The 27,220-nt window shown below is 46.5% G+C and overlaps 1 protein-coding gene across 1 annotated transcript in view; it reads right to left on the bottom strand.

The window, feature by feature from the left end:
• Positions 1-13,778: 13,778 nt before the first annotated feature.
• Positions 13,779-27,220, bottom strand: part of CHRNB2 (cholinergic receptor nicotinic beta 2 subunit) — a 51,026-nt gene continuing 37,584 nt past the window's right edge. Inside the window, exons 3-6 of the mRNA XM_089667040.1 lie at positions 24,857-24,901; positions 22,772-22,881; positions 16,636-17,608; positions 13,779-14,368 (exon numbers count right to left, since the gene is read on the bottom strand). Of these exons, the coding sequence (XP_089523166.1) occupies positions 14,198-14,368; positions 16,636-17,608; positions 22,772-22,881; positions 24,857-24,901 (1,299 nt within the window). The 3' untranslated portion in view covers positions 13,779-14,197. The remainder of the gene's footprint in view (positions 14,369-16,635; positions 17,609-22,771; positions 22,882-24,856; positions 24,902-27,220) is intronic.

Raw genomic sequence — 27,220 nt, 5'->3', positions numbered from 1 at the left:
TCTACCTCCAGGCTGAAGGCCAATGTAAACCCAACACATGAACGATCCTATGTTGGGGGGGAAGAATCCCATCATGTGTTGGGTTTACATTGGCCTCCAGCCTGGAGGTAGAAGCACCATCCGCTTCAATATGCTATGGAGGCCTTGATGGGATTTTCCCCCCCAAATAGGATCGTTCATGTGTTGGGTTTACATTGACCTCCAGCCTGGAGGTAGAGGCACCATCCACTTCAATATTCTATGGAGGCCTTGATGGGATTTTTCTCTAACATGAGACTACCTGCAACGTAACTCTTCTCCTTTTCCGTAGGGGAAACTGGACGTCTCTCGCGTCTCCAAGCTCCACATGTTCTCCCTGTTCCAAAAACTTTGCTCGTTGCGCGACCGCAAAGACCTCCTGGAGTACAACTCCTACAGCGACATCAAGGCCGCGTCCACCTCCTACCAGTCGGTCAAGGGACTGTTCTTCAGAACCCTGCGGGAGATGGGCTACGGGAACTGGATCAGCAAACCGCAAGAAGAGAAGAGTTTTAACTTGAGCACGATCTAACGACCCGGCAAAATCTGTTCTTGGTTGATTTTTTGTTTTTGTAATGGAATGTCACAAGTCTGCACTGAAGTGGGGGGGGGTGTTGGGGGGTATTGATTGGATTCTGCCAGGCCCCCCCCCCCCTTGTAGGAAAAACCAGCATCAACTTCGATGACCTTTGACTGACCGCCAATCCCCGAGTCTTTAGTTTTTAATCACGTCTGTTAAACGTTCGACACGCACAAAGCCATTTTCATTAACTGTTGTAGCTGGATTGGGTCGATTTTGTTTGTGCGCCAGTTTTTTTTCTTTTTTTTAACTGACTTCTGCAGCATCGATTGATCGTTGACCCCCCTCCCCCATCCAAAAAATAAACGTTTCTTGGGCTGCAAAAGACACGGGGTGCTTGTATTATTTTTCCTGATTTTGCAGCTTTGTCGCCAAGCGCCGACGCAAAAGGACGATGCCTCAAATTTTTTTTTTCTAAATTTGTATATATTGGTAGGGTGCTGGACCCCCAGTTTAGACCGAAATCATGAGTCGACCTGGGTATACTCGTCCTGTAGAGGGAGGGGAGCGCCTGATTTATTTCTCACGTGTTCGCCCCAACGCGTTTCAGGAGCTCAGAGCTCCCCCTCCATCGGGGCTCGTGTACTGGCATCAAGTTCAAATTTTTGTGCTGCAATAGAATTCGGCGTGAGATCCAGGTCGCCAAACTGACGGCCTCGATTTTTCTGAATGGAGCGCAATTCCTGCTTTTTGCTGCAGCAAGCTTTCGCCAACCCATGCAGCGGCTTTTTGACCCTCTAAAGTGACCTTCGGATCCATTTTGGGGAGGTTAAGTTCAGATTTGGCGTGCGGACTGTCCCTTTAAACAAGCTGTGAGTCGTCTTCAGCACCACTTGAAGGGTTATTAACGGTCTGCCAGCAGACGGCGCTCATGGATAGGATATGTTTTAAAGCTGAATTTGGCGCTTTTTTGCAAAAAAAAAGTGACTTGAGTCCAATGAGGTGCGTGATACCTCATGGACTTATCTATATTTTTTTACATCTGACAGGTGTTTAGAATCATCACCAGATTCTGGTCTCGGCATCCTCCAACAGTAGAGTCGATGACATTGCTATGCATCCCTTCTCCTTCTGATGCCCATTCACAGAAGCCTGTGTATTTTGTGAATTCATATAAAGGCTTCTGTGAATGGGCAGCAGAATGGGAATGAGGAGTATAGTTGCTCTGTTTGCTTCTCTGCACTCAGTCCTTTAGTTGGACCTCTGGCAGACCCATAAACCTTTTCAGATGTAAATTGAGAAGTCCAGGAGGTGGCATGCACCTTGTTGGATGTCTCGTATAGCGGTTGGTCTACCAAAACTGAAGAGGGCAAAATCTGCAAAGAAACCAATCGGCTTCCATAGTGAGAAGCCATAAGGTATACTTCTCACTGTGGAAGCCGATTGGTTTCTATTCAGATTTTGCACTCCCCTGTTTTAGGCGCCGCTCCAAGTTATGGATGGAAGGAAAAGGGGTCACCCCACCGGCACGTGAGGAGAGGGGAGCGATTCTAGTCTCAGCCAATACAAGTGAAGGGGTGGATGCTGCTTGACTGACCCCAGGAGTCCAGTCTTGGGAAATGGCTCAGCCACCGTTCTGGCCATGTCCTCGTGATGCGTCTTGCCCTCCTCGCCGAGGGCTTGGTCAAAGGTGACCTCTGTGACCAAACCCTGGTGGGCGGGGCGAAACGTGACGGTGCTTCCTCCTCCATTCAGCACTGAGCGTTCTTTTTCAAGGCAGAACGACCATTCTGCCCCTTTCCAGAGGGCCTGGCCTGCCGTTTGCACGCCCTCCCGTAGGTGGTGAGCCATCACACAGGCTGGGCTGAGTGGCAGTTCTGGAGCCCCGCCCCCTTCCGCCGGAAAACGCAATGAAGTCACCGGACTGGTAAGACGACGCCAAGAAATAAGGTAAGTATGGGGGGGTTTAGGAAAAAGATGCTTGAAAGGCGACCCACACTGCATTTCCCATATATGAGGCTGAGGCCATGTCGGGGTGTCACCACTTCAGTACGGCTGCGCTCGGCGTGGTCACCACCTTACAGGAAGCACCGTTTCCCTCGTTTCATGACTGGGTTTGGCGGTAAAGCCACGACTGAAAAGTGCTTGAGCTACTTTTTAAAGCTTCAGTCTTGTCTGTTGTACGCGGCTTTTTTATTTTCAGAAATGTTCCTGTACGCAGCCTTCGATTTGTGGCGCCCCCTACATTTTTATCTAACGTGTTGTGTTGGTCATAGCCACGTGCATGGATGCTGCTTAAACGTCCCGTGTGCGCGGACCATAGTCGCAGTTTTTTCTTTTTTTTGTTGCGGAATGAAGTTTAACCCAAAATTGTCTCATCTGACATTGCCCCATGGAGAACCAGTCGTGTGGTGGTCAATGGCTGCCAAGAAGTTGTGGGACGGACCTTGGTTGCCAGACGGTGGTGGTCCATTGGCTGTGGTGGTGGGGCGATCCATTGGCTGCCAAGCGGCGGTGGGACGGTCATTGGCTGCCACGATTATTGGCTGCCACGCGGCGGACGTGGGACGGTCATTGGCTGCCAAGCAGTCGTGGGACGGTCATTGGCTGCCACGATCATTGACTGTGAAGCGGTCGTGGGGCGGTCATTGGTTTCCACGATCACTGGCTGCCAAGCAGAGGTAGGGTGTCATTGGCAGCCAAGTGGTCGTGGGGTGGTCATTGGCTGCTACAATCATTGACTGGCAAGCGGTCGTGGGGCGGTCATTGGTTTCCACAATCATTGACTGTCAAGCAGAGGTAGGGCGGTCATTGGCAGTCAAGCAGTCATTGGCTTCCATGATCATTGACTGTCAAGCGGCCGTGGGGCAGTCATTGGTTTCCATGATCACTGGCTGCCAAGCAGAGGTAGGGTGTCATTGGCTGCCAAGTGGTTGTGGGGTGGTCATTGGCTGCTACACTCATTGACTGTCAAGCGGTCGTGGGGCGGTCATTGATTTCCACGATCATTGGCTGCCAAGCGGTCATGGGGCGGTCATTGGCTGCCAAGCGGTCGTGGGGCGGTCATTTGCTGCCAAGCGGTCGTGGGGTGGTCATTTGGCTTCCATGATCATTGACTGTCAAGCGGCCGTGGGGCAGTCATTGGTTTCAACGATCACTGGCTGCCAAGCAGAGGTAGGGTGTCATTGGCTGCCAAGTGGTCGTGGGGTGGTCATTTGGCTTCCATGATCATTGACTGTCAAGCAGTCGTGGGGCGGTCATTGATTTCCACGATCATTGGCTGCCAAGCGGTCATGGGGCGGTCATTGGCTGCCAAGCGGTCGTGGGGCGGTCATTTGCTGCCAAGCGGTCGTGGGGTGGTCATTTGGCTTCCATGATCATTGACTGTCAAGCGGTCGTGGGGCGGTCATTGATTTCCACGATCATTGGCTGCCAAGCGGTCATGGGGCGGTCATTTGCTGCCAAGCGGTCGTGGGGTGGTCATTTGGCTTCCATGATCATTGACTGTCAAGCGGCCGTGGGGCAGTCATTGGTTTCAACGATCACTGGCTGCCAAGCAGAGGTAGGGTGTCATTGGCTGCCAAGTGGTCGTGGGGTGGTCATTGGCTGCTACAATCATTGACTGTCAAGCGGTCATTGGCTGCCAAGCGGTTGTGGGGCGGTCTTTGGCTGCCAAGTGGTCGTGGGGCGGTCATTGGCTGCTACAATCATTGACTGTCAAGCGTTCATTGGCTGCCAAGTGGTCGTGGGGCGGTCTTTGGCTGCCAAGCGGTCCTGGGCGGTCATTGGCTGCCAAGCTGTCGTGGGGCGGTCATTGGCTGCCAAGCGGTCATTGAGCAGTTGGTTATAAATTCCCCCCTTCCATGTCTCTGATCACTCCAGCAGCCCTTACATCCCGTCACCCCGCTTCCTCCTCTCCCTACTCCCTGTGGTCCCTTTCTGGGGCTCAGAAGAGACGAAGGACCGGCCGCGGGTTCCAGGAATCGCTTGGAGGGGCACCGCTGTCCTCAGTCTCGACTCCATGAGTCTTTTAAATGGTTTTACAATAATAAAGAAGGGCAGCCTTTGGTCAAATAACCCTTTTTAAAGGGACCGTCACAAAGCAAAACACCCGCGTGGCAAGGCTCTGACGGAGGAAGCGGTTCGGGAACGACCGCTTCCGTCACGGCCGGTGCACACAGGTGTCTCGCTTTGCGACCGAGGCCTCTTTAAAGCAATAGAAAACCCCAGGCCGAGCGTGCCTTAACCGAACCTAATCCCTGGCGGCAGAGTCCTACAGCCACAGGCGCGGAGATTCGCCGTACGAAAATGGCCGCTCCTTCGCCAACACCCCTCCCCCTTTCCTCTGGTGCCGTCTCATTGGTCCGTTTTTGTTTTTTTTTTTTTCCCCGGGAGGCTCTTGGCAGATTCTGGTTTTGCTGCAAATCGTGAGGCAGACTCGCTTTTATGTTCAGTGCATTTCTATTTTTATATAGTAGGTTTATTTTATTTCTTTTTAATTTTTGATGTTTTTGTGGTTTAGAAATCCTTTTTTTTTTAATTTTTTTTTTTATTTGTAGAGCCGGTGCATGTCTGACCGCCGCTCCTGTCCCCCCCCCCCCCCCCCCCGTAAACGCTGATTTCATTTCCGTAGAAAACCCCTTTTTAAGTCAGACGACAGCCGGACGTTGACGGGCAGCGTGATAGCGGTTTTTTTTGTTGTTTTTTTAACATTCCGTAATCAATTTTGAGATAATTTGTCGTTTGATTTCAGAAATCGTTTTTTTGTTTTTTCTTGTTTTTCTAAAGAAACAACAAAAATTTAAAAAAAAAAAAAAAAAAAATCACTTTAACGGGGGCCGCAGTCATCGCAGTTCAGCTGTCACAGCCGCTTTGCCCATCGACTTTAATCTCGTGTCGTAGACTATGGAGTGCATGAACTTTTTTTTTTTTTTTCTTTTTTGATCCATGGTGGTTCCTCCGCTAGGTCACTGTTTTATTATTTTAATTTTTTTTTTTTTTTTCGTCTGGGGGGCCCCACATGATTGTGGCTCTTTTAGTGACGACCAAACCTGCGCTGTGTCTGATCTCTGTAGTGTGATGATGAAGGTCTGTGCTGGTATGTAAGTTAAAGTGACAGAATAAAGAAACTTTCATCTGGTTATCTACTTGAAGTTTATTGTTTGTTTGGTTTTTTGGGGGGGGGGGGGGGGTTTGTTTTGTTTGTTTTTTTGGTTGGGCTTTTTGTTTGTTTTTTTAGGAGTTTGTTTTTTTTGGGAGTTTGTTTTTTTTGGGAGTTTGTTTTTTTTGGGAGTTTGTTTTTTTGGTGGGAGTTTGTTTTTTTTTGGGGGTTTGTTTTTTTTGGGGGGTTTGTTTTTTTGGTGGGAGTTTGTTTTTTTGGTGGGGGTTTGTTTTTTTGGTGGGGGTTTGTTTTTTTTTGGGGGTTTGTTTTTTTTGGGGGTTTGTTTTTTTGGTGGGAGTTTGTTTTTTTGGGAGTTTTTTTTTTTTTTTTTTTTTTTAGTTTTGTGTTTTTTTGGGGGTTTTTTTTGTTTGTTTTTTTGTTTTTTGGTAGCTGTTTGTTTTTTGTGGGTTTCTTGGGGGGGGGGGGGTTGTTTTGTTTTTTTTTTTGGTTGGGCTTTTTGTTTGTTTTTTTGGGAGTTTGTTTTTTTTTGGGAGTTTTTGTTTTGTTTTTTGGGAGTTTTTTTTTTTGGTGGGGGTTTGTTTTTTTGGGAGTTTTTGTTTTGTGTTTTTTTGGGGGAGTTTTTGTTTTGTTTTTTTTTTAGTTTTGTGTTTTTTTGGGGTTTTTTTTGTTTTTTTTTTTTGTTTTTTTGTAGCTGTTTGTTTTTTGTGGGTTTCTTGGGGGGGGGGGGGTTGTTTTTTGTTTTGCTTGTGTTTTGGGTTATTTAATTAAAACTTAATCTGCTTATATTTTGCTCCCTCCGCTCATCAGCAGGCCAATTTTTTAAATTTTTTTAGATAAAAACTTTTCATTGCGTGCCTTTATGTTAGATCCAGTGAGGTCATGATGATGGACTCTGCAGAACCGGGCGAGATCCTATGGCTGGCTTAGGTAGCGCATGACACAAAGTGTAGCTGCTGCAAAGAAAATTTGGTCTCCAGTGTAAGGGGCGTGCGTCCCCCTGACCCCCGGTGTAAGGGGCGTGCGTCCCCCCTGACCCCCGGTGTAAGGGGCGTGCGTCCCCCCTGACCCCCGGTGTAAGGGGCGTGCGTCCCCCCTGACCCCCGGTGTAAGGGGCGTGCGTCCCCCCTGACCCCCGGTGTAAGGGGCGTGCGTCCCCCCTGACCCCCGGTGTAAGGGGCGTGCGTCCCCCCTGACCCCCGGTGTAAGGGGCGTGCGTCCCCCTGACCCCCCGGTGTAAGGGGCGTGCGTCCCCCTGACCCCCCGGTGTAAGGGGCGTGCGTCCCCCTGACCCCCCGGTGTAAGGGGCGTGCGTCCCCCTGACCCCCCGGTGTAAGGGGCGTGCGTCCCCCTGACCCCCCGGTGTAAGGGGCGTGCGTCCCCCTGACCCCCCGGTGTAAGGGGCGTGCGTCCCCCTGACCCCCCGGTGTAAGGGGCGTGCGTCCCCCTGACCCCCCGGTGTAAGGGGCGTGCGTCCCCCTGACCCCCCGGTGTAAGGGGCGTGCGTCCCCCTGACCCCCCGGTGTAAGGGGCGTGCGTCCCCCTGACCCCCCGGTGTAAGGGGCGTGCGTCCCCCTGACCCCCCGGTGTAAGGGGCGTGCGTCCCCCTGACCCCCCGGTGTAAGGGTTTTTGTTTGTTTTTTGGGGGGTTTTTTGGTTGGGGTTTTTGTTCGTTTTTTTGGGAGCTTTTTGTTTTTTGGGGGTTTTTTTTTTTTGTTTTGCTTGTGTTTTGGGTTTTTTAATTAAAACTTAATCTGCTTATATTTTGCTCCCTCCGCTCATCAGCAGGCCAATTTTTTAAAAATTTTTAGATAAAAACTTTTCATTGCGTGCCTTTATGTTAGATCCAGTGAGGTCATGATGATGGACTCTGCAGAACAGGGCGAGATCCTATGGCTGGCTTAGGTAGCGCATGACACAAAGTGTAGCTGCTGCAAAGAAAATTTGGTCTCCAGTGTAAGGGGCGTGCGTCCCCCTGACCCCCCGGTGTAAGGGGCGTGCGTCCCCCTGACCCCCCGGTGTAAGGGGCGTGCGTCCCCCTGACCCCCGGGGTTTTTGTTTGTTTTTTGGGGGGTTTTTTGTTCGTTTTTTTGGGAGCTTTTTGTTTTTTGGTGGTTTTTTTTTTGTTTTGCTTGTATTTTGGGTTTTTTAATTAAAACTTAATCTGCTTATATTTTGCTCCCTCCCCCCTCCGCTCATCAGCAGGCCAACTTTTTAGATGAAATCTTTTCATTGCGCGCCTTTGTTAGATCCAGTGAGGTCATGATGATGGACCCTGCAGAACCGGGCGAGATCCTATGGCTGGCTTAGGTAGCGCATGACACAAAGTGTAGCTGCTGCAAAGAAAATTTGGCCTCCAGTGTAAGGGACGTTCTTCCCCCTGACCACCGGTGTAAGGGTTTTTGTTTGTTTTTTGGGAGCTTTTTGTTTTTTTATTTTATTTTTGGGGGTTTGTTTTTTTGGGGGTTTTTTTGTTTTGCTTGTGTTTTGGGTTTTTTAATTAAAACTTAATCTGCTTATATTTTGCTCCCTCCCCGCCCATCAGCAGGCCAATTTTTTAAAAAAATTTTTAGATAAAAACTTTTCATTGCGCGCTTTTATGTTAGATCCAGTGAGGTCATGATGATGGACCCTGCAGAACCGGGCGAGATCCTATGGCTGGCTTAGGTTATGTATGACACAAAGTGTAGCTGCTGCAAAGAAAATTTGGAGGTCAACCCTGGGGGAGGGAAAGAAGTATTAGGAAGAATGTTCCTTACACTGGTGCCCAGGATGTTTCTTACATTGGGGGCCAGTGGGAAGAATGTTCCTTGCATTGGTGGCCAGTAAGAAGAATGTCCCTTACATTGGGGGGGGGGGGTCAGTGGGAAGAATGTTGCGTACCTTGGTGGCCAGTAAGAAGAATGTTCCGTACAGTGGGGGGGGTCAGAGGGAAAGAATGCTCCTTCCATTGGTGGGCAGGATGTTCCTTCCATTGGTGGTCAATATAAAGAATGTTCCTTATGTTGGCGACTGGTACGAAGGTCCCTAACGTTGGTGACTGGTGGAAAGAATGCCCCCCGCCCTTTCAGAGGTGGTCAAAATGCCAGCTGAGAAAGATCACTGGTGTCATACAGCTGGCTTTGCTAAGTGGTGTTGGCCCTGGAACTATGCAGTCACCATCAATTGGGAGGGTAATTAGCCACAGCTCAAGGAACCCCTAGCAACCCAGATTGAGAATGGCCAAGTTGTTTCCAGTGTGTGACTCAAATTATCGGAGAAAGCCAACCAGCCAAGGTGGTGCCAGAAGTAGAGCTGAAGTGGCTCTTGACATTTTACCTTTAAAGTTTTGATGACGAAAACTGCCCAAGAATGTTCTCCCAGATTATGCCCATAGCAACTGTTCTAGCAGGCTCAATGACTGAATCTTTCTTTATTCTGGACTATTAAACATACTCAAGTGCTAGCTGAGACCTTTCAAAATGAGTGCTAAGGATGTTCCCTGCATTGTTCTGGCTAACAGCATAGGACATGGAGCCTATACAAAGGCAAGTGACCACTACACACTGACTGGGCATTCCTAATGACAATTTCAGCACTGTTGGGTCAATGTTCTGACCATTGACATCATCGAAGGAACCACTATTTCTCCTGCTCACCACTGATGATGGGCCATGGTTTACATGCTGTGCCCAAAGGCCTTGGTGCACTGGGCCAAGCCTGCACAAAAGTTCCTCTAGGCCTCCACTAGACCTGGACCGTATCTTGGATGCCTCCAGCTACACATTGAACCACATGTGTTTCATTTTGAGGCCTCAGAGCAAATGAGGAACGTTCAGGAGGACTCCCAGCTTTGCCAACTGTAATTTACAAAGACAAATGGTGGTATCTCCCCTCTCCATAGAGTAAATAATTGAAAGATTTTGAAGAGTGAAGGGGGTCGGTGGGAAGAATGCCCCTTAGAGTGACTCGAAAAGGAGTGCCTGGTGTCCAATAAGGTGCAATTTTTGGAAGGTGTTTTAGAGGATAGCAATATGTACATCATGTCAATGCGTTTCAAGGGAATGGGGACTCCTCCCTTCTTTAGGGCACTTGCTGCAAACTAATAGGTGGGAAGGATTTCCTAAGGGGTATGTCAATGGCAAGCAATCAGAGCGATGGCTGCCAGAATGTCAGCTGTGTTTACGGAGGTAGCATCCAGGCAACATTTTGACAGTCATCCCTCTGATTGCTTGCCATTGACCTATCTGTTTGGGAATCCTTCCTATCTATTAGCATGCAGCAACAGCCCTGAAGGGGGAGTCCCTGTTCCCCCCAAAATGCATGGGCTTGAAGTATTTACTGCTATTCTCAATAAATATCTTCTACCACACCTTGCATCTTATTGGACAATGGATGTACCTTTTCTACTACCCTTTCCAAGTCTACCTATAGAAACGACCTTAAGGCTGTACCCAAAGGAAGCAGCTCAAGCCCCAAATAGGGCCTGCCTCCAATTGGGCATAAACCACTGGAAGGGATTTCTTCCTACTGTCCCAAGTTGTCACCACCAACGACCAGGAACTAATCACATCAGTCCAGTGTGGTCTCCAGCTCTAACAAGTCACCCTTACAGTGCCTGTCAGAATGTTACCCTGAGATATAGTTAAAAAGATAATTGTGGTCATGTTGCTGGTCTACAAAGTGGTTATGGATTATGAAGACCCCTTCAGATTAGAGGCCAATACCCCAAAGCCCAAGGAAACTATCAACCTCTGGAGAATGCCAACCTTCCAGTCAACTAAAATGATTATGGGTGTCATGTTACTGGTCTACACGGTGGCTATGGACTATGAAGACACCAGCGGGTAGGATGTCAATTACCCACAGCTGAAGGAACCCCTATTAACCTTTGGAGAATGCGCCCCCCCCCTTACAGTCAACTAATATGATCATTGGTGTCACGTTACTGGTCTTCAAAGTGGCTATGGACTATGAAGACTCCATCAGGTAGGATGTCAATTACCCACAACTTAAGGAACACCCTGACATCCTATCTGATAGTGTCTTCATAGTCCATAGCCACCTTGTAGACCAGTAACATGACACCAATGATGATTGTCGTTGACTGTAGGGGGGGTGGCATTCTTCAGAGGTTGATAGGATGTCAATTACCCAAAGCTCAAGGAACTCCCTATCAACCTGTGAAGAATGCCCCCACCTTACAGTCAACTACAATGATCAGTGGTGGCACGTTACTGGTCTACAAGGTGGCTGTGGACTATGAAGACACCATCAGATAGGGAGTTCCTTGAGCTGTGGGTAATTGACATCCTAGCTGATGGTGTCTTCATAGTCCATGGCCACCTTGTAGGCCAGTACGTGACACCAATGCTCATTTTAGTTGATTGTAAGGGGGGGTGCATTCTCCAATGGGGTTCCTTGAAGTTTAGGCAACCTTTGGAGAAGCTGCCGCCCCCCTCCTTTGTCAACTAAAATGATCATTGGTGTCACATTATTGGTCTTCAAAGTGGCTATGGACTATGAAAACACCATCAGATAGGATGTCAGTTACCCAAACTTCAAGGAACCCCATTGGAGAATGACCCCCCCCCTTACAATCTACTAAAATGATCATTGTTGTCACGTTACTGGCCTACAAGGGTGGCAATGGACTATGAAGACGCCATCAGATAGGATGTCAATTACCCACAGCTCAGGGAACTCTATATCAACCTTTGGAGAAACCTCCTCCCTTACAGTTAACTAAAATGATAATTGCTGGCACGTTACTGGTCTACAAGGTGGCCATGGACTATGAAGACACCATCAGATAGGGAGTTCCTTGAGCTCTGGGTAATTGACATCCTATCTGATGGTGTCTTCATAGTCCATGGCCACCTTGTAGACCAGTAACGTGACACCAATGATCATTTTAGTTGACTGTAAGGGAGGGGGGGGGGGGGGGGGCTTCTCCAAAGGTTGATATAGAGTTGCTTGAGCTGTGGGTAATTGACATCCTATCAACCTTTGGAGAAGGCCCCCCCCCCCCTAACAGTCAGCTAAAATGATCATTGGTGTCATGTTACTGGTCTACAAGGTGGCTATGGACTATGAAGAAACAATCAGATAGGATGTCAATTACCCAAACTTCAAGGAACTCCATTGAAGAATGCCCCCCCTTACAGTCAACTAAAATGATCATTGGTGTCATGTTATTGGTCTTCAAAGTGGCTATGGACTATGAAGACACCATCCAATAGGATGTCAATTACCCACAGCTGAAGGAACCCCCTATCGGATGGTGTCTTCATAGTCCATGGCCACCTTGTAGACCAGTAACGTGACACCCATGATCATTTTAGTTGACTGTAAGGGGGAGCATTCTTCAGTGGGGTTCCTTGAAGTTTGGGTAATTGACATCCTATCTGATGGTGTCTTCATAGTCCATAGCCACTTTGAAGACCAATAATGTGACACCAATGGGGGGGGCGGGCATTTTTCACAGGTTGATAGGTGGTTCCTTGTGCTGTGGGTAATTGACATCCTATCAACCTTTGGAGAAGGCCCCCCTTACAGTCAACTAAAATGATTATCAGTGTCACGTTACTGGTCTACAAGGTGGCTATGGACTATGCAGACACCATCAGGATGTCAATTACCCAAAGCTCAAGGAACTCCTTATCTGATGGTGTCTTCATAGTCCATAGCCACTTTGAAGACCAGTAACGTGGCACCAATGATCATTTTAGTTAACTGTAAGGGGGAGCAGTCTTCAGTGGGGTTCCTTGACGTTTGGGTAATTGACATCCTATCTGATGGTGTCTCCATAGTCCATAGCCACTTTGAAGACCAATAATGTGACACCAATTGGGGGGGGGCATTCTTCACAGGTTGATAGGTGGTTCCTTGAGCTGTGGGTAATTGACATCCTATCAACCTTTGGAGAAGGCCCCCCCCTTACAGTCAATGATCATGGGTGTCACATTATTGGTCTACAAGGTGGCCATGGACTATGAGAACACCATCAGATAGGATGTCAATTACCCAAAGCTCAAGGAACTCCCTATCAACCTCTGGAGAAACCCAAGAGTTCTATTCCTCAAATTTATGGAGGTGATTGGTTGATCTTTGCTCTCCATGCCTCATATACTATCCACCTCCAAACATCTGCACCCGTTTTACCATTTTTATATATTTCAGCCAACGAGGAACAAAGAAACGACTAGTGACAAGTTTTTTGATACAAATCTTTTTTTTGTTTTTACATGAGAACCAGCAGTGAACAGTGTATGCCCGACCCCTGAGAGTTGGTGCTAGGAGAGACAGAAGGCGTCGATTCATAAAGGAGTGTAAGACGGTTATATAGGGCACAGCGTTGTGCTTCTCGTCTAAAAAAAAAAAAAAAAATTCATCTTAAAAATAAAATTTACAGTCCTTGGAATACCGCTACAGTTCAGTCCCAAGTCCTGGCATTCCCGATGGCATGACATGCCAAACAATGAGGTTGGGCGGGATATATCGCTCAGCGTACGTGCGTGGGTGAGAGTTGGGCCAGCCTGCAAGCATACTACTATTTTTGTTTTTTCAACCTTTTTATCTTAAAATACAATTGGTGCAAAAATATTCCTAATCGCAACCGTGAAGGTGGACACAAATAAAAACGGGAAAGTACGGGGGGAGGGGAAGAAGAAGCTCAAGTAAATCATAAAATCTGCATAATAAATCTTTTACAGGACACATTCCTATATAGTTCAGTGCATATTAATAAATATTTTGTGTTCACGGTCATAACGCAAGTCGCCATTGGGTGAGGCCTGCTCTCTCTACGCCACCCCGGGTGGGGGACCATATTCGATGGAGATGGTCCCGTTGTATGGGTGGAGACCTCATGGCTTTGGATACAGCTATTCTGTCGTGCTTTATTGCTTGAAAATAAAAAAAAGAAGTAGTGATTTCCCCCTTTTAGACGACCTCTTGCACTTTCCGAAGCCGCCGCTTTGCCATGAAGGATAATTAAAACGTGCAAGGGTCTGTTCTCAAGGTCTTGGCAGGGTCTCCATCGTTTCGTGGTGGCTTTTGGGAAGGGAAGGGGGAATCTCTTGCCCATCCTGGGTTCCGTAAAAGTTAGGGAATCTCTTGCCCATCCCGGGTTCCGTAAAAGTTAGGGAAGGGGGAATCTCTTGCCCATCCCGGGTTCCGTAAAAGTTAGGGAATCTCTTGCCCATCCCGGGTTCCGTAAAAGTTAGGGAAGGGGGAATCTCTTGCCCATCCCGGGTTCCATAAAAGTTTGGGAAGGAGGAATCTCTTGCCCATCCCGGGTTCCATAAAAGTTAGGGAAGGGGGAATCTCTTGCCCATCCCGGGTTCCGTAAAAGTCAGGGAAGGGGGAATCTCTTGCCCATCCCGGGTTCCGTAAAAGTTAGGGAAGGGGGAATCTCTTGCCCATCCTGGGTTCCCTAAAAGTTATCTAAACAGAGTTTTGGCTGGAAGGGCATCCATGTTTTTCTCTTTCTTCGTCCTACTAAGTTCGGTAACGTTAAGGTTGCAGCATGGTGTGTGGGCCCCCCGCCCTGGCCAGCCTTAGTTGGTGGTGGGGGCAGCGTGATTCAGTTGTAGTAAAGTGTTTGTGGTGTAGTTCTGGAAGAGGGGCTGCAGGAACATGCCGATCGTCCCGAAAACGCAGACGAAGACGAAGATCCAGAGGAAAAGGCGGTCGATCACCATGGCAACATACTTCCAGTCCTCGCTGACCTGCAAGGTGCAAAGTCGGGAGTAAATGAATTGTCCGTTTCTACATTCCTCTGAAGTTCTGATCTACATTATTTGTCACAAATGGCTATTTTTAGAGCTACGGGGTTATGTCACAGCCGCCTCTAAGCCAAAACAGCAATAAGCTGCATTTTAATCAAAAGCGCTCCCAAGGGTTCGGAGTGAAGCACTAATTCTGACCCTAAAACCTTGACTCCGACACTAAAGCCCAAACTCTAATCCAAAAATCATAACTCTGTCTCTTAAAACCTCAAACCCTGGCCCTAAAGCCTCATATTTTGACCCTAAAGCCTGAACTCTGTCCCTAAAACAATGACTAACTCTAAAGCTCTAACTGTGACCCTAATGCCCTGTATTTGGCCCCTAAAACCCCAACTCTGATCCTAAAGCTCTACATCTAAAACCCTAGCCTCTATCAGTAAAACCCGAATTCTGATTCTAGAGCCCTAACGATGACCCCAAAGCCCCTTATTCTGAACTTAAACCCCTAACTCTGATCCTAAAACCCTAATTGTGGTCCTAAAGCTGTAAATCTGACTCTAGAACCCTAACTCTGACCCTAAAACCCTAATTGTGGTTCTAAAGCAGTAAGTTCGGCTCTAGAACCCTACCTCTGACACTAAAACCTCTAACTCCGACCCTAAAACCCTAATTATGGTCCTAAAGCAGTAAATCTGGTTCTAGAACCCTAACTCTGACCTTAAAACCCTAATCGTGGTCCTAAAGCAGTAAATCTGGCTCTAGAATCCTAACTCTGACCCTAAAACCCTAATTCTGATACTAAAATTCTAAGTTAAAATCTAAAACCTTAACTATGATCCTAATTCTGACACTAAAACCCTAATTGTGGTCCTAAAGCAGTAAATCTGGCTCTAGAATCCTAACTCTGACCCTAAAACCCTAATTGTGGTCCTAAAGTAGTAAATCTGGCTCTAGAACCCTAATTCTGACACTAAATCCTCTAACTCCAACTGTAAAACCCTAATTATGGTCCTAAACCAATAAATCTGGCTCCAGAACCCTATCTCTGACACCAAAACCTCTAACTCTGACCCTAAAACCCTAATTGTGGTCCTAAAGTAGTAAATCTGGCTCCAGAACCCTATCTCTGACACCAAAACCTCTAACTCTGACCCCAACACCCTAATTGTGGTCCTAAAGCAGTAAATTTGGCTCTAGAACCCCAACTCTGACCCTAAAACCCTAATTGTGGCCCTAAAGCAGTAAATCTGGCACTATAATCCTAACTCTGACCCTAAAACCCTAATTCTGACACTAAAATTCTAAGTTAAAATCTAAAACCTTAACTATGATCCTAATTCTGACACTAAAACCCTAATTGTGGTCCTAAAGCAGTAATCCTGGCTCTAGAACCCTAACTCTGACCCTAAAACCCTAATTGTGGTCCTAAAGTAGTAAATCTGGCTCTAGAACCCTAATTCTGACACTAAATCCTCTAACTCCGACCGTAAAACCCTAATTATGGTCCTAAACCAGTAAATCTGGCTCCAGAACCATAACTTAGACACTAAAACCTCTAACTCTGGCTTTAAAACCCTAATTGTGGTCCTAAAGCAGTAAATCTGGCTCTGGAACCATAACTCTGGCCATAAAACTCTAATTATGGTCCTAAAGCAGTAAATCTGTCTCTAGAACCCTACCTCTGGCCCTTAAACCCTAATTTTGACAGCAGAGCCCTAACTCCGATCCTAAAACTTACACTAAAATTCAAACTTAAAACCCTAATTTGGACCCTAAAGCCATAACTCTGACCCTCTAAACCTAACTCCCTGTCAGTCAGCTCCATCTGACTAATCTAGAGGCTGAAGGACATCAAGATCACTGACCTGAACTGGCCTTCAGACTACCTGGGTTTAATCAAATTGCAGTTATTTAATTGGCGAGCACTCTACGATTGTTGGGTGGAAGGAGGTGGGTGGGGACTCCAAAAGACCCCATAAATCCTGTGCAAAATCCACTTAGGGCCAGTGACCATGTACTTATGGAACCATATTTCTGGGGTCATCTGCCCTAGTGGAATCTCCTTAAATATATACAAATAATGCCCTCTAGAGGGAGGAAGCACAAAGTTTGGGTCACAGTGGGGTTCTGCCTTTGGCAGTGGGACAAGGCATGGGGGAGATTGTCGTGTTCATGTCACGGAACACAGTAAAGACTCAATGTCGGGTCATACCGCTCCTCATTGCACCCAAAATGTAAAATGAGCACCTCTGTAACGATCTACTTACGCTCTGGTCATCATCCTCGCTCTTCATGTGATCGGCAATGAAGCGCACCCCTTCCACCGCCTCCTCCAGGCCACAGAGACACTGTCGCACTTTCCCCTGCCGATCTCGGAAGCCGTTGACCCCCTCGGGTAAATCGGGGAGCTGCCCCCCGTATTTCTTCACCGTGGCCTGGTTGACATAGCAGGTGCAAGATTTGGCGCTGTCTCGGAGGAAGAAGCTCCCCGTGGCTCTCTCTTGGTTCTGCCTCTGCTGGCGCAGCCTCTGGCGGGCACAGTTCTGCCGGGGCTGCTTCATGAACAGCAAAGTGGGCAGTTTGTCTAGAAACACCACCTTGACCCATGGTGGCATGGTGTGTGTGGTGGGGGATCGGTGGTGCACATTTAACACACAGACGCTGGTCACGATGGAGAAGGTCACCAGAACCATGGTGAACATCAAGTACTTGCCGACTAGCGGCACATCGAGCGAGGTGGGTGGCACAATCTTGGAAATCAGCAGCAAGAAGACAGTGAGAGCCAGCAAGACGGAAATGCACAAAGTCATCTTCTCTCCGCAGTCCGAGGGCAGATAGAAGACGAGGATAGCCAGTGACGTGATCAGAATACACGGGATGATGAGATTGATGGTGTAGAATAGAGGTTTGCGGCGGATGATGAAGTCGTAGGTGATATCTACATAGGAAGGGTCATCTGGATTCTCATTCCTCCTCCCTGGAAGTGCGATGATATCCCATTCACCGCTAGGTGTGAAGTCATCTAGACTAGCCACATCGCTCTTCAACACGAGGTCAATCTCAGTTCGGTCATAAGTCCATGAGCGAAATTTCATGGTGCAATTCTGCTGGTCGAAAGGGAAGTGCTTGACTTCTATTTTACAGGCGCTCTTGTAGATGGCTGGAGGCAACCAAAAGATGCTTCCATCGTATGACACAACCGCGTTGGAGTAGAAGGACACCTCGTACATGCCATCAGCACTGCCGAGAGACAGAAAAGGTTAGCGCAAGTGTTGGTTACCTGCAAAGAGCAATGTACAGTACGCCAACCCAGCCAACCAGAACTCCGATCCAACTGTCGTAAATTGCTTTCTCATGGAATTGCTCTTTGACCTTAAAACCATCCTAACTACTTTCCTAATCCTTAAAAAAAAATGTAATTCTAGACATTCTTACTCATATGGTTTATTACGGCCCTCTCCGCTGTTTCCTGCGCTCAGAAATGTTCAAATCTTTCACTTAACTTCTGTTAAGTAATTGTCAGACGTGCACATCATGGTCACAAAGCTGGCATACCATGGAGACACATTTATGGTCATACAGCTGGCATATCATGGAGAAACATTCATGGTCACACAGCTGGCATACCATGGAGAAACATTTATGGTCATACAGCTGGCATATCATGGAGAAACATTCATGGTCATACAGGTGGCATACTAAGGAGAAACATTCATTATCATACTGCTGGCACACCATGGAGAAATATTCATGGTCATACAGCTGGCATACCATGGAGAAACATTGAAGGTCATACTGCTGGCATACCATGGAGACACATTCATGGTCATACAGGTGGCATACCAAGGAGAAACATTCATGGTCATACTACTGGCATACCATGGAGAAACATTGAAGGTCATACTACTGGCACACCATGGAGAAATATTCAAGGTCATACTGCTGGCACACCATGGAGAAATATTCAAGGTCATACTGCTGGCATACCATGGAGACACATTTATGGTCATACAGCTGGCAGACAATGAAGAACCATTCATGGTCATACTGCTGGAACACCATGGAGAAATATTCAAGGTCATACTGCTGGCACACCATGGAGAAACATTCATGGTCATACTGCTGGCACACCATGGAGAAACATTCATGGTCATACTGCTGGCACACCATGGAGAAACATTCATGGTCATACTGCTGGCACATCATGGAGAAACATTCATGGTCACACAGCTGGCATACCATGAAGAAACATTCATGGTCATGCAGGTGGCATGCCATGGAGAAACATTCATGACTATACTGCTGGCATACCATGGAGAAACATTCATGGTCATACTGCTGGCATATTATAGAGAAGCCATCATGATAATACAGCTGGCATACTATAGAAAATTATTAAAGGTCATACAGCGAGCATACAATGGAGAAACATTTATGGTCATAGAGCTGGTAGAACCATGGAAAAACATTTATGGTCATACTGCTGGCATATTATAGAGAAACCGTCATGATCATACAGCTGGCACACCATGGATAAATATTCAAGGTCATACTTCTGCCACACCATGGAGAAACATTCATGATCATACAGCTGGCACACCATGAAGAAATATTCATGGTCAAATTCCTGACGTACCATGGAGAACCATTCATGGTCAAATTCCTGACGTACCATGGAGAAACATTCATGGTCATACTGCTGGAATACCATAGAGAAGCATTCATGATCATATAGCTGGCATACAATGGAGAAACATTCATGGTCATACAGCTGGCATACCATGGAGAAACATTCATGGTCATAGAGCTGGTGCATACCATGGAGAAACATTCATGGTCATACAGCTGTCAAACCATGGAGAAACATTCATGGTCATACTGCTGGCACACCATGGAGAAATAGTCATGGTCATACTACTGGCATATTATAGAGAACCATCATGATCATACAGCTGGCACACCATGGAGAAATATTCATGGTCATACCACGAGCATACCATGGAGAAACATTCATGGTCATACTGCTGGCACACCATGGAGAAACATTCATGGTCATACTGCTGGCACACCATGGAGAAACATTCATGGTCATACTGCTGGCATTCCATGGAGAAACATTCATGGTCATACTACTGGCATACCATGGAGAAACATTCATGGTCATACTGCTGGCATTCCATGGAGAAACATTCATGGTCATACTACTGGCATACCATGGAGAACCATTCATGGTCATATTGCTGAACATACTATGATGAAACATTCATGGTCCTAGAGCTGGCATAATGGAGAAACATTCATGAACATACACCTGGCATAACACAGAGAAGCAATCATGGTCATAATTCTGGCATATTATAGAGACACCATCATGGTCATACAGCTGGCATACCATGGAGAAACATTCATGGTCATACAGCTGGCATACCATAAGGACACATTCATGGTCATACAGCTGGCATACCATGGAGAAACATTATTGGTCATACAGCTGGCATACCATGGGGAAACATTCATGGTCATACTGTGGGCATATCATGGAGAAACATTCATAGTCATACAGCTGGCATACAATGGAGAAACATTCATGGTCATACAGCTGGCATACCATGGAGAAACATTCATGGTCATACAGCTGGCATACCATGGGGAAACATTCATGGTCATACTGTGGGCATATCATGGAGAAACATTTATAGTCATACAGCTGGCATACCATGGAGAAACATTCATGGTCATAGAGCTGGTGCATACCATGGAGAAACATTCATGGTCATACAGCTGTCAAACCATGGAGAAACATTCATGGTCATACTGCTGGCACACCATGGAGAAATAGTCATGGTCATACTACTGGCATATTATAGAGAACCATCATGATCATACAGCTGGCACACCATGGAGAAATATTCATGGTCATACCACGAGCATACCATGGAGAAACATTCATGGTCATACTGCTGGCACACCATGGAGAAACATTCATGGTCATACTGCTGGCATTCCATGGAGAAACATTCATGATCATACTACTGGCATACCATGGAGAACCATTCATGGTCATATTGCTGAACATACTATGATGAAACATTCATGGTCCTAGAGCTGGCATAATGGAGAAACATTCATGAACATACACCTGGCATAACACAGAGAAGCAATCATGGTCATAATTCTGGCATATTATAGAGACACCATCATGGTCATACAGCTGGCATACCATGGAGAAACATTCATGGTCATACAGCTGGCATACCATAAGGACACATTCATGGTCATACAGCTGGCATACCATGGAGAAACATTATTGGTCATACAGCTGGCATACCATGGGGAAACATTCATGGTCATACTGTGGGCATATCATGGAGAAACATACATAGTCATACAGCTGGCATACAATGGAGAAACATTCATGGTCATACAGCTGGCATACCATGGAGAAACATTCATAGTCATACAGCTGGCATACCATGGGGAAACATTCATGGTCATACAGCTGGCACACCATGGAGAAACATTATTGGTCATACAGCTGGCACACCATGGAGAATCATTCATGGTCACACAGCTGACATACCATGGAGACACATTCAAGGTCACACAGCTGGCACACCATGGAGAATCATTCATGGTCACACAGCTGACATACCATGGAGAAACATTCATGGTCATACAGCTGGCATATTATAGAAAACCATTCATGGTCACACTGCGAGCATAGCACGGAGAACCATTCATAGTCATATTGCTGACATACCATGAAGAAACATTCATGGTCATACATATGGCATACCATGGAGAAACATTCAAGGTCATACAGCTGGAATACTATGGAGAAATAGTCATGGTCATACTACTGGCATATTATATAGAAACCATCATGATAATACAGCTGGCACACCATGGAGAAATATTTAAGGTCATACTGCTGGCATACCATGGAGAATCATTCATGGTCATACTGCTGGCATACCATGGAGAAACATTCCTGGTCATACATCTGGCATACCATGGAGACACATTTATGGTCATACATCTGGCATACCAGGAGACACATTTATGGTCATACATCTGGCACACCATGGAGACACATTTATGGTCATACAGCTGGCATACAATGGAGAAACATTCATGGTCATACTGTGGGCATACCATGGGGAAACATTCATGGTCATACTGCTGGTATATTATATAGAAACCATCATGATAATACAGCTGGCACACCATGGAGAAACATTCCTGGTCATACATCTGGCATACCATGGAGAATCATTCATGGTCATAAAGCTGGCATACCACAGAGAAACATTCATGGTCATACAGCTGGAGTACCATGGATAAATATTCATACCATGGAGAAGCATTCCTGGTCATATAGCTGGAATACTATGGAGAAATACTCATGGTCATACTACTGGCATATTATAAAGAAACCATCATGGTCATACTGCTGGCATGCCTTGGAGAAACATTCATGGTCATACTGCTGGCATGCCATGGAGAAACATTCATGGTCATACAGCTGGGACACCATGGAGAAACATTTATGGTCATACAGCTGGGACACCATGGAGAAACATTCATGGTCATACTGCTGGCATATTATAGAGAAACCATCATGAACATACAACTTGCATATCATTCATGGTCATACCATGGAGAAACATTCATGGTCATACAGCTGGCATACAATGGAGGAACGTTCATGATCATACTGCGAGCATACCATGGACAAACATTCATGGTCATACTGCTGGCATATTATGGAGAAACCATCATGGCCATACAACTTGCATACCATAGAAAACCATTCATGGTCATAATGCGAGCATATCATAGGGAAACATTCATGGTCATACTGCTGGCACACCATGGAGAAACATTCAAGGTCATACTGCTGGCATACTATGGAGAAACATTCATGGTCATACTGCTGGCATACCATGGAGAAACATTCATGGTCATACTGCTGGCATACCATGGAGAACCATTCATGGTCATACAGCTGGCACACCATGGAGAAACATTCATGGTCATACTGCTGGCATACCATGGAGAAACATTCATGGTCATACATCTGGCATACCATGGAGAAACATTCATGGTCATACTGCTGGCATACCGTGGAAAACCATTCATGGTCATACAGCTGGCACACCATGGAGAAACATTCATGGTCATACATCTGGCATACCATGGAGAAACATTCATGGTCATACTGTTGGCATACCATGGAGAACCATTCATGGTCATACATCTGGCATACCATGGAGAAACATTAATCATCATACAGCTTTAAAAAACAACAAAAACCCCTTGTGTTTGGTAGCTGTAGGGTTTCTTACTTCAAGTTCTTCCCAGTAGCCCTGTAAGGTATGACTCTGCATGGGGTGCACTTACTTGTTGTAGAGGACGACATCCGGTAACCAGATGTGCTTGGAGGGTAGACGCACTTTCTTCATGTTGTCAAACTCGGCAGGGTTCCACGTCAGCCGGTAGTCCTCCCATTCCTGAAGTGAAAGAAGAGTTAAGACAATGTCACCATCTAGAGGAACTTTGTGAAGTCCATATGAACTGGGCAGATATGATGGGCAGCTGTTCTGGACATTTCAAAGCTAGCAAGCCTTCTTAGATAATGGCCATTTGTTGTAGCAGTGTGGGCTCGGAAATCGGTATTAACGAAGATAGAAAAAAAGAGACCTTTAGAAGGGCAACGTCGGTGTCAGGGGGATCATTTGAGTACCGGCAAGACCGAAGAGGTGTCCACCCTTTCTAAGGCATCGATTTCAAGAATCAATAACTAGAGCTGAAACCTCAGCAATGTGCGAAAGATGAATGAGTTATGGAACATCAGCACCACAGTGAGTGCAAAATTGTCTTCCAACGAACAAATTTCAGTTCCAACAGCACCACCATGATTTAGACCCAGGGAGTGGCTTAGCATTTCTAAGACGAGCTCAAAACGCACCATTCATTACTTTAGATTTGATTCTTGGCCAGGTCTGTAGACCTCCACTTCTGGTCTTGGAGACCATAGTCATTGCTGTAAACCAAGGATGTCAAACTGGTGGTCCTCCAGCTGTTGCAAAACTACAAGTCCCTTCATGCCTCTACCTTTGAGAGTCATGAACATCAGCACCACAGTGAGCACAAAACGGTCTTCCAACCAACAAATTTCAGTTCCAACAGCACCACCATGATTTAGACCCAGGGAGTGGTTTAGCATTTCTAAGACGAGCTCAAAACGCACCATTCATTACTTTAGATTAGATTGTTGGCCAGGTCTGTAGACCTCCACTTCTGGTCTTGAAGACCATAGTTATTGCTGTAAACCAAGGATGTCAAACTGGTGGTCCTCCAGCTGTTGCGAAATTACAAGTCCCTTCATGCCTCTACCTTTGAGAGTCATGAACATCAGCACCACAGTGAGCACAAAACGGTCTTCCAACCAACAAATTTCAGTTCCAACAGCACCACCATGATTTAGACCCAGGGAGTGGTTTAGCATTTCTGGGACGAGCTCAAAACGCACCATCCATTACTTTAGATTAGATTGTTGGCCAGGTCTGTAGACCTCCACTTCTGGTCTTGGAGACCATAGTCATTGCTGCAAACCAAGGGTGTCAAACTGCCAGCCAAACTACAAGTCCCTTCATGCCTCCACCTTTGGGAGTCATGCTTGTAATTGTCAATCTTGCAAGGCCTCATGGGACTTGTAGTTTGGCAACAGCTGACACCCTTGGTTTACAGCAATGACTATGGTCTCCATGACCAGAAGTGGAGGTCTACAGACCTGGCCAACAATCTAATCTTCTCCATTTCATCCTAAAGTAATGGATGGTGCATTTGAGCTCATCCCAGAAATGCTAAGCCACTCCCTGGGTCTAAATCATGGTGGTAGTAGTTTGACAGCAGCTGGTGGGGCCGCCAGTTTGACACCCGTGCTGTAAACCAAATCTCCTCTCCAAAGGAGCATAATGTCCCTGTCTCCTTTGGAGGAGAAGAAGTTGGTTAAAGGAATTTACATCTGAGAATCGGTCCTAATCCTGCACATCACAGACATCAGCCGCCCGCCCGCCCGCTACTATTAAGATGAGTGATAACATGAAAACCTCCATCTTTTTTAAACATTACGAAGTACAAAGGGGATTACAAATCCTCTTAAATCAGATTACGAAGGAATTGTCTGGAAAAAAGACCGAGAGATAAAATGCGTGGAGTGATTCTGCCTTCAGCGCCGGGAGAATTACAAGCCGCACAGAGGACGGTTCTCCTTGCAGCGCTGAAGGACAATTATATAACCGATACAAAAAGCAGAAGACGGGTGTCTTCAGGGAGCTGCATCACAGGTGACTATCCTCGCTGCGTCCTGCAGTCACCTTTCCGGGACATGGAAAACGACCGCTAAAACGGCAGGAATCTGCGGAGACGGCCAAAGGAAACGTTCTAATAATTCGTAATGATTTACAAAAACGAGAGGTTTACCTGAGTCAGCCACACGTTGGTGGTCATTATCTGTTCCCGTTCATGCTGGAAGGGAAAGAGAAGCCGATTACGTAAATCCACATCATTATAGAACAAAATACATAAAAAAAAAACCCCATCAGGAGCACATTAAGTATCACATTTCCCTGTATCTGGCTTTGGGGGCTTCCTGGGGAAATGGTGACAGGTCTTCTAAATGAACCCATTCGTGACCAGAAGCTTGGATTTCCAGGCCAGTTAACTTGACAATCCCTCATAAGTCAGTGGGGTCCAAGAACTAGTGCGATTTCCTAGTTCTCTGCTACAACCTCACAGTATGGGTCATGGATGACTTTTTTGCTACCTAAAAGTCCTCAAGCCCTCGTGATAAATGAAATGTCATCTGCCTGCTTCCTACATTTTAGGTGAAACAGGGAATTATGCAAACTTGATGCTTCCCAAAGACAGCTCCAACCTCCAGTTACTTCCTCCAAGACCGTAATCGGCACAGTGAAATGCCCAGGAGATCCTTTTACCGGCTTGCAAGGAGGTCATGGGGCTCATATGCCATCCACAGGAAACATCTTGGCTCATCTCTACCTGTATATCACCATCACCCAAAGAGGGCCAAGAACCTTCTCCAACCAAGGCTGGAGTGAACCAATTGGCCTCTCTCTACCAGCATATTGCTATCACCCAAAGAGGTCCAGGAAGCTTTTCCAACCAAGACTGGGTTGAACCAACCTTAACTGGCAGCCACTCTGTGAAATGCCCAGGAGATCCTTTTACCGGTTTGCAAGGAGGTCATGGGGCTCATAGGCCATCCACAGGGAACATCTTTCCTCAGATTTGTTAGAGATTAGAGAAATCAAGGCTGATTTGAACCAACTGGTTTATCTACGTTGGTATATTTTTAAGAGGGCCAAGAATCTTCTCCAAGGCTGGATTGAACCAACCTTAATTGGCAGCCACTCTGTGAAATGTCCAGGAGATCCTTTTACCAGCTTGCAAGGAGGTCATGGGGCTCACAGGCCATCCACAGGAAACGTCTTTCCTCAGATTTGTTAGAGATTAGAGAAATCAAGGTTGAGTTGAACCGACTGGTTTATTTACGATGGTATATTTTTAAGAGGGCCAAGAATCTTTTCCAGTCAAGGCTGACTTGAATCAATTGGTTCATCTCTACCTGTATATCACCATCACCCAAAGAGGGCCAAGAATCTTCTCCAACCAAGGCTGGCTTGGACCAATTGGCTCATCTCTACCAGTATATCACCATCACCCAAAGAGGGCCAGGAAGCTTTTCCAACCAAGACTGGGTTGAACCACTTTGCTCACCTCTAGCAATATATTGTCTGAAGGTCAAGAAGCTTTTCCAATTAAGTTTGGTTTTGGACCCACCTTAATTGGCAGCCACTCTGCGAAATGCCCAGGGATCCTTTTACCGGCTTGCAAGGAGGTCATGGGGCTCACAGGCCATCCACAGGAAACTTCTTTCCTCAGATTTGTTAGAGATTAAAGAAATCAAGGTTGAGTTGAACCGACTGGTTTATCTACATTCGTATATTTCTAAGAGGGCCAAGAGGCTTCTCCAACCAAGGCTGGCTTGAACCAATTGGCTCATTTCTACCAGTATATCACCATCACCCAAAGAGGGCCAAGAATCTTCTCCAACCAAGACTCCAAGACTGGATTGAACCAATTGGCCTATCTCTACCAGCATATTGCGATCACCCAAAGAGGGCCAGGAAGCTTTTCCAACCAAGACTCCAAGACTGGTTTGAACCAACCTTAATTGGCAGCCACTCTGTGAAATGTCCAGGAGATCCTTTTACCGGCTTGCAAGGAGGTCATGGGGCTCATAGACCATCCACAGGAAACATCTTTCCTCAGAAATCAAGGTTGAGTTGAACCGACTGGTTTATCTATGATGGTATATGGCCAAGAGGGCCAAGAAGCTTTTCCAACCAAGACTGGGTTGAACGACTTTGCTCACCTCTAGCAGTATATTGTCTGAAGGTCAAGAAGCTTTTCCAATTAAGGTTGGGTTGAACCCACCTCAATTGGCAGCCACTCTGTGAAATGCCCAGGAGATCCTTCTACCGGCTTGCAAGGAGGTCATGGTACTCGTAGGCCATCCACAGGAAACTTCTTTCCTCAGATTTGTTAGAGATTAGAGAAATCAAGGTTGAGTTGAACCGACTGGTTTATCTATGATGGTATATGGCCAAGAGGCTTCTCCAACCAAGGCTGGCTTGAACCAATTGGCTCATCTCTACCTGTATATTGTCAATCGCCTATGACTGTCTCCTGAAGCATGTCCTCAGTCTCCAACAACTCATATAGCATGTTCAGAGTCTCTGAAAATCTCCTGCAGCATATCTG

The sequence above is a fragment of the Staurois parvus genome, unplaced genomic scaffold, assembly GCF_062004578.1.
Source record: "Staurois parvus isolate SC_StPar_1 unplaced genomic scaffold, SC_StPar_1.0 ptg002984l, whole genome shotgun sequence".
NCBI lineage: Eukaryota > Metazoa > Chordata > Amphibia > Anura > Ranidae > Staurois > Staurois parvus.
The sequence above is the reverse complement of the archived record's forward strand: the minus strand, read 5'-3'. Positions and strand labels throughout refer to the sequence as shown.